This window comes from Haliaeetus albicilla, chromosome 27 (genome assembly GCF_947461875.1).
Source record: "Haliaeetus albicilla chromosome 27, bHalAlb1.1, whole genome shotgun sequence".
Taxonomy (NCBI): Eukaryota; Metazoa; Chordata; class Aves; order Accipitriformes; family Accipitridae; genus Haliaeetus; species Haliaeetus albicilla.
Window position 1 is genome coordinate 14,024,641 of NC_091509.1, and position 10,221 is coordinate 14,034,861.

General features: G+C 42.8%; 1 protein-coding gene across 2 annotated transcripts; it reads left to right on the top strand.

Moving 5' to 3' along the window:
• The first annotated feature begins 6,001 nt into the window (after positions 1–6,001).
• Positions 6,002–7,864, top strand: MED7 (mediator complex subunit 7). 2 transcript variants are annotated; one of them, XM_069773046.1, is made up of 2 exons: positions 6,002–6,054; positions 6,666–7,864. In XM_069773046.1, the coding sequence occupies exon 2, from the start codon at positions 6,685–6,687 to the stop codon at positions 7,375–7,377; it is 693 nt and encodes a 230-aa protein (XP_069629147.1). In that variant the 5' UTR covers positions 6,002–6,054; positions 6,666–6,684; the 3' UTR covers positions 7,378–7,864. The 2 variants fall into 2 exon arrangements, with proteins under 2 accessions (XP_069629147.1, XP_069629146.1); XM_069773045.1 differs by having other exon boundaries at positions 6,004–6,113.
• Positions 7,865–10,221: the final 2,357 nt, after the last annotated feature.

The following is a 10,221-nucleotide window of genomic DNA, read 5'->3' on the forward strand; positions in this document are numbered from 1 at the left end:
GGGGATTTACCCAGATTATGCAGTTCACACTTTTATTACTGCAGACCGTGGAAATCTCCCCACCCGCACATCCTGCTCTGATACCAATGCTTATGTCCTGAAGGCGGCAGAGAAATTTATAAAGTTAAATATAGATAGGTTTAGTTTTTTGTAAAAAAACAGACCGGAAGGATGCCACTATATCTTCACTCTTCACATAAAACGACCTGTATACTTCTATTGTGTAATATTTGGGCCAGGTTTACTGCCTGGGTGCCAGCTCTTCCTTTTCACCAGCTGCTCAATATGATGATTATCATGCAAGTTCCAAGCTTCCAGAATTCAACCCATTTTGCTACTTCACATTTTTAGAGTGTGAGAAACTCTATTTAGGTTACTCAGCTGTCTTGCTTCTTTGGCAGTTCATTATCACCCCAATAAACATGTCTCCAGTAGACCCAAAGAATAAGACAGAAAGCTGCAGAAAAGGGGAAGAATTAGCCTGGTCTTTACAAGCCAGATGCATCCAGCTTTCCTCTAGGTCTTACAACTGCACCTTTGAATCTGCTCACACTGCTCCCAGTGACCAAGGGACTTGCTCTTGTAGAACCAGAGCAAGATTCTCCTGTGAACTGTTCGGGAGCCCTGGGAAAGTAGATGCCTTGTTCTGAGCATCTGCTAGGAGGATGTAGTGAATTATCCACGATTTGAATGCCTGAAGCGAATCACTCCCAGGCTTACTGATGTTGGCAGTAACATAGAGAACATGCTTTATATGGGTGAACTTGCACAGGGTTAGGACAGGGTCTTCTGTGACAAAGGTACAAATAATACTTTGCTCAGCTGTTCTCTAGGGCAAAAATGCAGAAAGGAAAACCTGGTTTCATCAGGTCATACCCAAACTGGGAATTTGTTCCAGCTCCTTTTATTAGTGCCTGCCTATCGTGGTTCCTGTCTGTTACTATTTCCTTCTGAAGACAAAGGCATGACTTACACTGCTGGCAAAACTGCAGTGCTGCAAATCCTGCAGTTTATTCTGGCAATATGACGTTTGTAGCTACCCGGGTTGCTGATCGCTGGGTAGGGATTACTTCTTCATGCCATGCAGATGCATTTTTTTGAGACATGTTCATTTACGAGTTAGAATAGGCAGTCACCACAGGCATGTGACCAAGTAAAGACCCACCATTAATGTCTGGCTTAAAAATCAGGTAGGGGGGGTTGCTTCCAGAAACAACATTAAGACTATGAGCATAGGAAAGAGTGCTGGCTGATTCTATCAAAATGTGCCTGGATTTTGAGCTATGTCAATTTATTAATCAGTAGTGAGATACTTGTTTCATTGCTAAATAACCATGCAGGCTCTGTGCTGAGATTTGAATCTGTTTGAATCTGGTAATAGGTTGTTTACCAAGAAACAGTTCAACTGTCATGTGCATTGAAGATTGGTGTGCCCCAGTTTTTACATGACAGGAACATTAAACTTCTTTCCTGCATTAGCAGGCACACCAATAGGCTGCAGCTGATATTTTAGTCTGGGGAGTCGGAGAACAGTCAGCACAGTACTGCACTGCAAATTCATTAATTCCCAAAGCCACAGCAGGAGACAGGGAGATGGGAATTAACTACAGCAGATGGAGACATAAAGCTTGCTTAAGTCCCCTTCACCCCCAACAGTCTCCTTTTCTTTTCCCCTCCTCCCTGGTATATCCTGCAACAAAGCCTATAACAATCACCAAAAAAGGAAATTCCTGAGCTCATTGCTTAACTAGGCTGTAAGATGTAACACTCAACCTAAACCCAACAAGAGACTGGAATTGAGTTTCATTTTGGGGTTATTTTTCAGACAATGTGGAAAAAAACCACCACACTTTTATTTCTATTTAGACTGCAATAGCAATCAAAAATGGAAGAAATATATTCTAGCACAGAAGTGAGCAGCGCTGTTCTAAGACCATGCATGGGGTTTGTATTTACTGTGCTTGTACAATGCTTGGATTCAAAGTCTGCTAAAATAACTTAGCATATTGCAATAGCACACACTGTACACACTGCTGCTGAATTAACAGAACTGGAATGCCTGATAATGAAACATGCCAATTTGCCTAAAATTAGTTATGAAGAAAAACAACATAAACTTAACTAAAGCAATAAATTAAGATGCCGTGTCTTTGATGCGGAGAATATCACTGTACCGATTCACCATCTGCTGAAGGGGTGTCCAGGTTCATTCCCACAATTTGGAGATGCTGTAGGAATTGTGCTGTATTATCAGTGGTAGGCTTGTACTGGATAGCATTCTTATTTCAGAAAAGAGCTGAAATGCAGCAGAAAGCAAATTGTAAAGTACTGCGCATGACACTCAGCATCATTCTTAATTTCTCATTTGGAACCACTGTAAAGAGAAATGTTAGCAGCTCCCCACAGGCTGGAAAGGGCCATCCATGGGTCTTCTGAGAATCAGCCATGCTACCAAGAATGAGACTGAAACCCTTTTTTCTTCTTTCACTAGTTGACGTTATATCCCCTCTGTCTCGGCCACTACATACAGACTGGAAAAATGACTCAAGAACATCACAGAGATCAGGTAAAAAACAAGTGCTTGGCCCCCCACTGTCTTCCACTTTTTGAAGTCACAGCATTTTACATCCTTGCTGCACAGTTCGCTGAGTCCAACACACTAGAGAATCAAGCTCAGCTCCTGTTGAAAGAATGTGAAATCAAAGTCTGGAAAGTCCAATAAAACCAAAGCTGTGTTAGTACCTCCTACTACATGGGTTTTCTCGTGCCTCTCTGGAGGTGGTGCTTTTTATTCCTTGCCTATCTTTCAGGTTATGATGTAATAAGATGATTTGAGACAAGCTAAGAGCTTGCTGCCACGGAAACAAGGAGAACCAGTCCCCTCACCATTTCCCTGACCTCCTCCCTTCCTTCTGCCTATGCCCCCTCCTCTCTTAAAAGCTCACCCTGATGCTCACAGGATACACAGCACAGTGAGTTGATTTAACTCACTAGAAGCGCTGAAAACTTAATCCAGAAAAATTACCATAATGTTTTCTGTGGGGTTTGTAGTTGCATCAGTTTGCTTTGCAATCCAATGCCTGACGGTGATGGCACAAAGTAGTGAGAAGAAAGGACTCCACAGCCAGAAGTCGGAGGCTGGAGGAGCAGTGAAGGAAGAAAAGAGAGCAGAACCAGGAGGAAATAGTAGGGGAGGAGGGTGAAGGAATGAGACCTCCCTTTCCAAAGCAGAAATGTGGCACGGAACTGCATACATTCAGTATGGAACTGCATCCTTGCCTGTGTTTGAAAACCATGCTCTCAGTTCCATATTTATGTGCCTTGCTAAGATCTGCATCTCCATTCTGGAGTACTTTCACTTCTTCAGAACGATTATTTGTGTGCATTGAAGTAGTACTTAGAAACAAGCACCATGTTTAAAAAAAAAAAAAAAAAAAAAAAGAAAAGCTAAGCCATCTTGGATCCCCCCCTGGCTGATAGTACACGATATTCTGCTCTGAACTGTTTAGGTTCTCAACTGACAAGATCACCAGCTGATGAAAGAAGCAATGTGGTAAGTATTTTGATTTTATGAATGAAGATTAAAGGTCTCTTAAATCTTCCTGCTGATCCCAAAGGACATTGTGGCTTAATATGGAGAGTTTGAATGACTGGTTCATGTCAAAGAGCAAGCCTGTGGCTCAGGAGACTACCAGAGTCCCAGTTCAATGCCTGCACCCAAAGCACTCCTTCACTCTGTAGAGATCGTAAGTTCCATAGCCGTGGTAGGAAAGTGGTGACTGGTAGCAACTTTTTAAACTTCTTAATCCTTTAACTTGTTTGATTTTTTAAGTCTTGATTGTCAAAATAATTAAAGCATACAATATTTATATTAGAATCAAGTTACCTTTTGTGCCTTCCAGTTTTCTTAAAGGTGGCTCTTACTAAGATTGTGTACTAGGACAGCTCCTACATTTCAAAGGGATGGTTGGCCCAGGTCCAGTGCTGAAATGCTGAAAACGGAACACAACATGGGCAAACCACCTTATCCTGTTACATTTTTTCTGCACTGTGCTGCCCACCGTGGCTGCTCATTAGGGTATTTCTGCACAAAGAATAAGAGCTTTCTATACCCAGGCTCATGGGTCTGAGCAAGCTATTCACACTTGTGACATTTCAGTCCGTATGGATACGTTCCTGAAAAGAACACTAGATTAATTCACATCTTGGGGCACCACAAAATCCTTCATGTAAGGACGTTTGTCTCACTTTTTAAGTAGAAGTAATGGCATCAAGGGCAGAAAATGTGAAGATACTGCTTCATATATCTGATGGCATCAGATCTGTCAGTCTAGAGACTAGTGACAAATACAGATTATGCCCAGATCAACTTAGTGTCAGTTTTCCCTAAATCAAAGTTGTGAGTCATTACCAAATGGCAAGAAATGTTTGAAAACATAATGTAGGCCATATCCATATGTACATATACATGGATAAATTCTAAACTATAATCATACTGATGACATCAATCTGTATGAATACAGAGAAAAGGACAAACCTTTAACTCAGACTAAGTAATGAAGAGAGAATGAAACAATGTAATAATTAGCAACATCATGTGAAATGTGTAAATACTGTACTGCACTGTCAGAGAACAACAGCATCGAACTTTATAACAGGAGAGACTTCTTCAGCAAGTTCACTGAAGTTCCTTCCTATGTGACAGACACTCACTACATAATCTGAGAACAAATGCCTCAAAGGGGGGTTGTTTCCTCCCCAAAATATACTTTGCTTAAAAATGAAAATAGATCAGCCTATTCTGCAGTCAGGGTTGCGCTCATTGTCAGTTGTAGAGTGTTTGGTTTGGAGTATTTAAATATGTATTCAGATGTTCAGTAAAATGCGAGCAGTAAATTTTTTTCAGGTTTTCTAGTCACTTAAACCTAACTATTCTGGTGTTCCTTTCCATTGTTTTAGAAATAATTAAGAGGATCCAAAGTAGTTATCACTCAATCAAAACTTTTTTTTTGGTGAAACGATCAATCTTGAAAAGTGAATCTTTTCACTTTTCACAAATGATACTGCGTGTGCACGCAACGGGTCCCGTCAGACAAAGGCCACTGCTGCCATCTGCTGAGGAAGAGAGAAAACGGGACGTCAATGGCCAAGTGTCAAGAATCCTTTCCCGTTGGCCATTTCAGGGAGAAATTCCTGGAGAGGTGATGCCAGCAAGCCCAGCTCCCCACGATCCACAAGGTGAAAAACTCAAACCCACCATTTTTTCTTCAACTCCTCATAAAACAAAACTGGAAACAACGGAGCCCAGCTGTTTGTTACAGTCTTTATGCGGTCAGGTTTAGTGTATTCAGCTGAAGGAACGACGCAAACGCGTTCCAGGGTAACGTCTTCATTTCACGGCCGGGGTAATGCCCGCATTTCTGATGCGTGGAACCACGACATACCACAGGATCACCACAGCCCGCATCTCCGCGTCATTCGGCGCATAACGCCTACGAATCGTGCTGGCCGATCCCGATCCGAGTATGTTCCTTCGAAGCAGTCCCTGCTTCCCAGCAGCAGGGACGCTCCGACCCAAACGCCTGTCTCCAAGCCCGGGGCCGAACTCTCCGGCCCCAGCCCTGCCAACGCCAGGCCGCTCGCTCCCGCCCCCCACAGGCCTTTGGCCTCGCCGCCTCAGGAGCGGCTTCTGGTGAGGGGGCCCCGCACCCCGGGGAGACCCACAACAGCGGTGGGGATGCGGCCCCCCCGTCCCTCCTGGGCTGCCTGCTGCCACTTCCAGGGACACGGCAGCCCCTGCCCGGGCGCCAGCCCCTTGCGGCCGCGGCCATTACGCGCCCTCCGCCCTCCTCACTCCGCGCCGGCCCGGTGCTTCGGCACCGCCTCCCGAGGGAACCCTCTGCGGTGAGTGGAGCGAGCTTCTGACCGGTGTTCGGAAGGGCCAATCAGAGCGTGCAGCCGCGCCGACGGCGAGCCAATAGAGAGGCAGGGAAGCCGAGGGCTGGCCGGAAGCGAGGCGCCCGGCGGTTGCGCTGAGGGGAGCTCGGCGGGGAGGTGAGGATCGGCGGCTCCCGCGGGTCGCGGGCTCCCGGCGGGGCTGTCCCCTTCGCCGGGTACGTGGTCAGTCGCCGATGGGATCTCGCCGTAGTGCGATCCCGGCTTTTCTCGCTTCAGCAGTGGCCTGGAGAACCCCGCGGCGCGGCTGGGCCTTCCCAGAGCCTGGCCTGGCCCGGGGCAGGGCGGCGGCGGCGGCGGCGGCTGTGGAGCCGGGGCGCGGGGCCGCGTCCTCCCCTGAGGGCGGCGCTTGGCCGCCGCCGGGCTGCGCGGTTTCTTCTCTCGCAGGGGGTGGTGTTAGCGGGCCAGGCCTCAGCTAGGAAAGGCGTCTCCCCTCCCTTCTTGTGGCTGCTCTGTTCACAGGCTGGTCTTGCGTGGTTCGAGAAGTGAATGCTTTATGTGCTTCTAGTGAAGTTAATACTGCTAAAAGTATAGCTCAGTGGAAAGCTAACGTGGATTCATTCGGGAGTTTCCTGTATTATACACATTGAGATGGCTTTCTTCTGGCTCATCTTCTCACAGCCAGCTCTCTTACATTGCCCTTGTTCCTATTTATGCGATAAGGTTGTCATGCAAATTGTTTAACATATCTTTCTTGGGACATTCCCTAGGTATTTTCGTCTGGCAAAAATGGGTGAACCTCAGCAAGTGAGTGCCCTTCCTCCGCCTCCAATGCAATATATAAAAGAATATACTGATGAAAACATCCGGAAAGGCCTGGCTCCAAAGCCACCTCCACCTGTGAAAGACAGTTATATGATGTTTGGTAATCAATTTCAATGTGATGATCTGATTATTCGACCCTTGGAGAGCCAGGGTATTGAACGGCTACATCCTATGCAGTTTGATCACAAGAAGGAATTAAGAAAACTTAATATGTCTATCCTGGTCAACTTTTTGGACCTCTTGGATATCTTGATAAGGAGTCCAGGGAGTATAAAGCGAGAGGAGAAACTGGAAGACTTGAAACTGCTTTTTGTTCATGTCCATCATCTTATAAATGAATATCGCCCTCACCAAGCTAGGGAGACACTGAGAGTCATGATGGAGGTGCAGAAACGTCAGCGTTTGGAAACAGCAGAGAGATTTCAAAAGCACTTAGAGCGAGTTGTGGAGATGATTCAGAACTGCCTGGCTTCCTTGCCTGATGATCTGCCTCATTCAGAGGGAGGACTGAGAGTGAAAACAGAAGCAATGGATGCTGATGATGGCAGCAACTGTATTGGACAGAGTGAAAAGCAGAGAGAGCGTTCTGGTGGCAAGAGAGACCAGGTTTTAGACAAAGATGCAGCAATGTGTAGCATTATTGATGAAATGACATGAAGAAAACACTTTTTTTTTTTTTTTTAGCTCACCATAGTGAGAGGCAGAATGAATTCTGAGGGTATACGTTGTATTTTGTTTTGCTGTAGTACAAGCACACAAAGCATTTATTGTACACCTGTTGGAGGTTGTGAGTGACTAGGCAGATGAAAATGTTTAATATTTTGTGAGCTGTGTGTTTATTGGTAGAAACAAAAGAGCATACTTTTTGTTAAATGTATTATGTGTGGTGGTAGCCACATATTAAAGTTAGTTTTTTCTGTTGTACTTCTGTTTGTCACTTTCTGCTTTTTTCAGGTATGCTTTGTTTTTGTTTTGTTTTGTTTTAAATTGCTTTATAGTGTGGAAGCAAGGAATCTGACTGAGAGGAATTGTAGCTGACAGTTCCTCCATTTCAAATAAGTGCTAGTTGTTTACAATTTCAGTGGGTCCTTTCAGGAATGTGTAACTCGACAGTAAAAATAAAACTAGTGTAAAGTCTGCAAAATACATTCCCTTCTAGTTTTGTAATAATAAAACTGTACTAAAGAGAACCTAAAAATTCCTTTATCACAGATTTAATACAGTGTAATTTGCCTTACAGAGATATGCTGCCAGGAGTCTCAACAACTAAATGAATTAAAACTAATGGGATTTTAATTTCCTTAGATGTAAATCATAACCAGTCTTGACCTTACAAAAATGCCTACTTTTTTGTTTTCTTTTTTTTTTTAACGTAGATGCTTAAACTAACTTATATTTCCTGCATAGTTAATATACATGCATGAATTGAATCATTTTGCAGTGCAGATGGTTTGTATTTGCCTTTTAGGTTGGTTCTGTGCCCAGCTGAGCTTTTTTCTCAGGAAGGAGAGTCTGATTGGATAGTTAGCCTTTATACTAATTGAGAACTTCTAAGTTTGAAAGAACCTGCAAGTATTCCATCAAGTGGAAGCCATATCAATCATGTTTAAAGAACATTTGAGTTTGTTCAGTCCCCCATAGCAAGAGGAAAAGAGTGATTTGATAGTGAAGAAGTGGCTTCTTTGCCCCTCCTGTCAGGGAAATCCTACTTCCATCTTTTTGCCATGTAACACCGTAGTACATATGTTTTCCGAAGTATGCAGAGCAGCTAAAAAACAAGTAAACCCTATGAGTGAGGGAACTTGCACTAACTCTGTTTTTTAACTGTGATTTAACAAGCTGTATCTCTGTGTCACTTGATAATTCTGTTTTCAGAAATGTTGCCTAAAGGGCCAGGCAAAAGTATTTAGCTGTTGGGTGGTGGGGATTGAGCTCAGTGCAGATAAAGATGAACTGAAGTGAGTTTGACTCATTGGAGGACATCATCTGCTTTTTTTAAGTGACATAAGTAACAATAAAGACGGAGAAAAGAAGAAACTTTTTTTTTTTTTTTTTTAGAAATGTGTAAATAATTTTACAAAGTTAACGCTTTTGTCCTTTATTCAACCACCACTGTTTCCTTCCTTCTCCCCGGACTAGATCTAAATTATATTGCTTGTAGGTAACTAAAATAGTTGCAAGTGAGCAGAATTAATTTGGTATCTATTTTGCAAATGTTGTTTCATGTGGAAGATATGAAGAAACATTTAGTGCCTCTTAGATAAGAGAGGTTGTGCACTGTGGAACTACGGTTTGTCAAGGACGTTTTAACTTTGCCATTCAAAAAAGAACTGTCATAGATGCTCAATGTTTTTTTGTTGATTTTTGTCTAATTTTTATGCTTTTAATAAAGTCATAGGCCTGGGTACTATAGTTTCAAAATACTGCATAGTTAATATACTGGGTCCTAGCAGCATCTAACAATTGCAATGAACGTTTTGTGAAACCGTTGAGGTAAACAGGGATCGTCATTTAAAAAGTAATGAAGGCTGCTTTCACTTTCCAAAAAGTTTCACAAATAATTTGTTCTAGGCTTTTTTTTTTCTATGTTTAAGGCAAACCCTTAGAAAGCTGTGGGAGGCTTCCTGGGCTTTTTTCAGCCAAAACATTGACTTTTTCCTCCGTTGTCAGGTCAAAGCAGTGATAGTTTTCCCTTTTTCTGTTACAGCTTTGCTTTTGGGAAAAACAATGGACTGTAGCTGCAGTGAAGGCAGTGGATGGCATATGCCTGTTAGTCTAGGGGAATGGGCATTTCACATTTCGTAGGATGATGTGACTCACTGACGAGCAAATTTGATTATAAATGTTGTCTTCTCTAGTGTGTTAATTAACCTGTTTCTAATGATGAGATCTTTTCTTATCTCAGCAAGTCCTGATTTTATTTTTGGATGTAATGACATTTGAAGTATTCTACCCCTGAAATGTTAATGTATACAATATGTGTTGGATTATATATGCCTTATGAAATTTGATGAGATAAAGTTAACATCAGATATTAAGCAGCATTTTGTTGGATGTTTTCCTAATCAAAAAAAAAAAAGGGGGGGGGGGGAAGGAAAAGATAAAAGCCCAGCCCTTCTGTTACACTATCTGAACAAGCACAGGGATAACAGAAGTACAGTTACTCAAAAAGTTCCAAAAGTTTCTTGATACAGAGAAGCCAAGTGTGTCACCAGTGGACAGAAGGGCAAAGTTTGTAGTTCTGATCGTCTAGGGGGAAAAGAAGAAAAGCTATTTAATGATATAGTTTTAAAATAGTACAAGGAAAAGATATTTCCAGCAATGCTTTAATCTTATTTCAATATTTAATGGTTTGGTTTGGTTTTATTTTCACAAAGTGTGATCTGACTGTATGCTCTGAGTCAAGACGAAACATGCAGCTACTTTAAGGGCTGCATGAAAAAGGTGATGTTGGCACCTTTTGTACAGAAATGGTGCTCACTTCTTGCACAAATAAAAAAC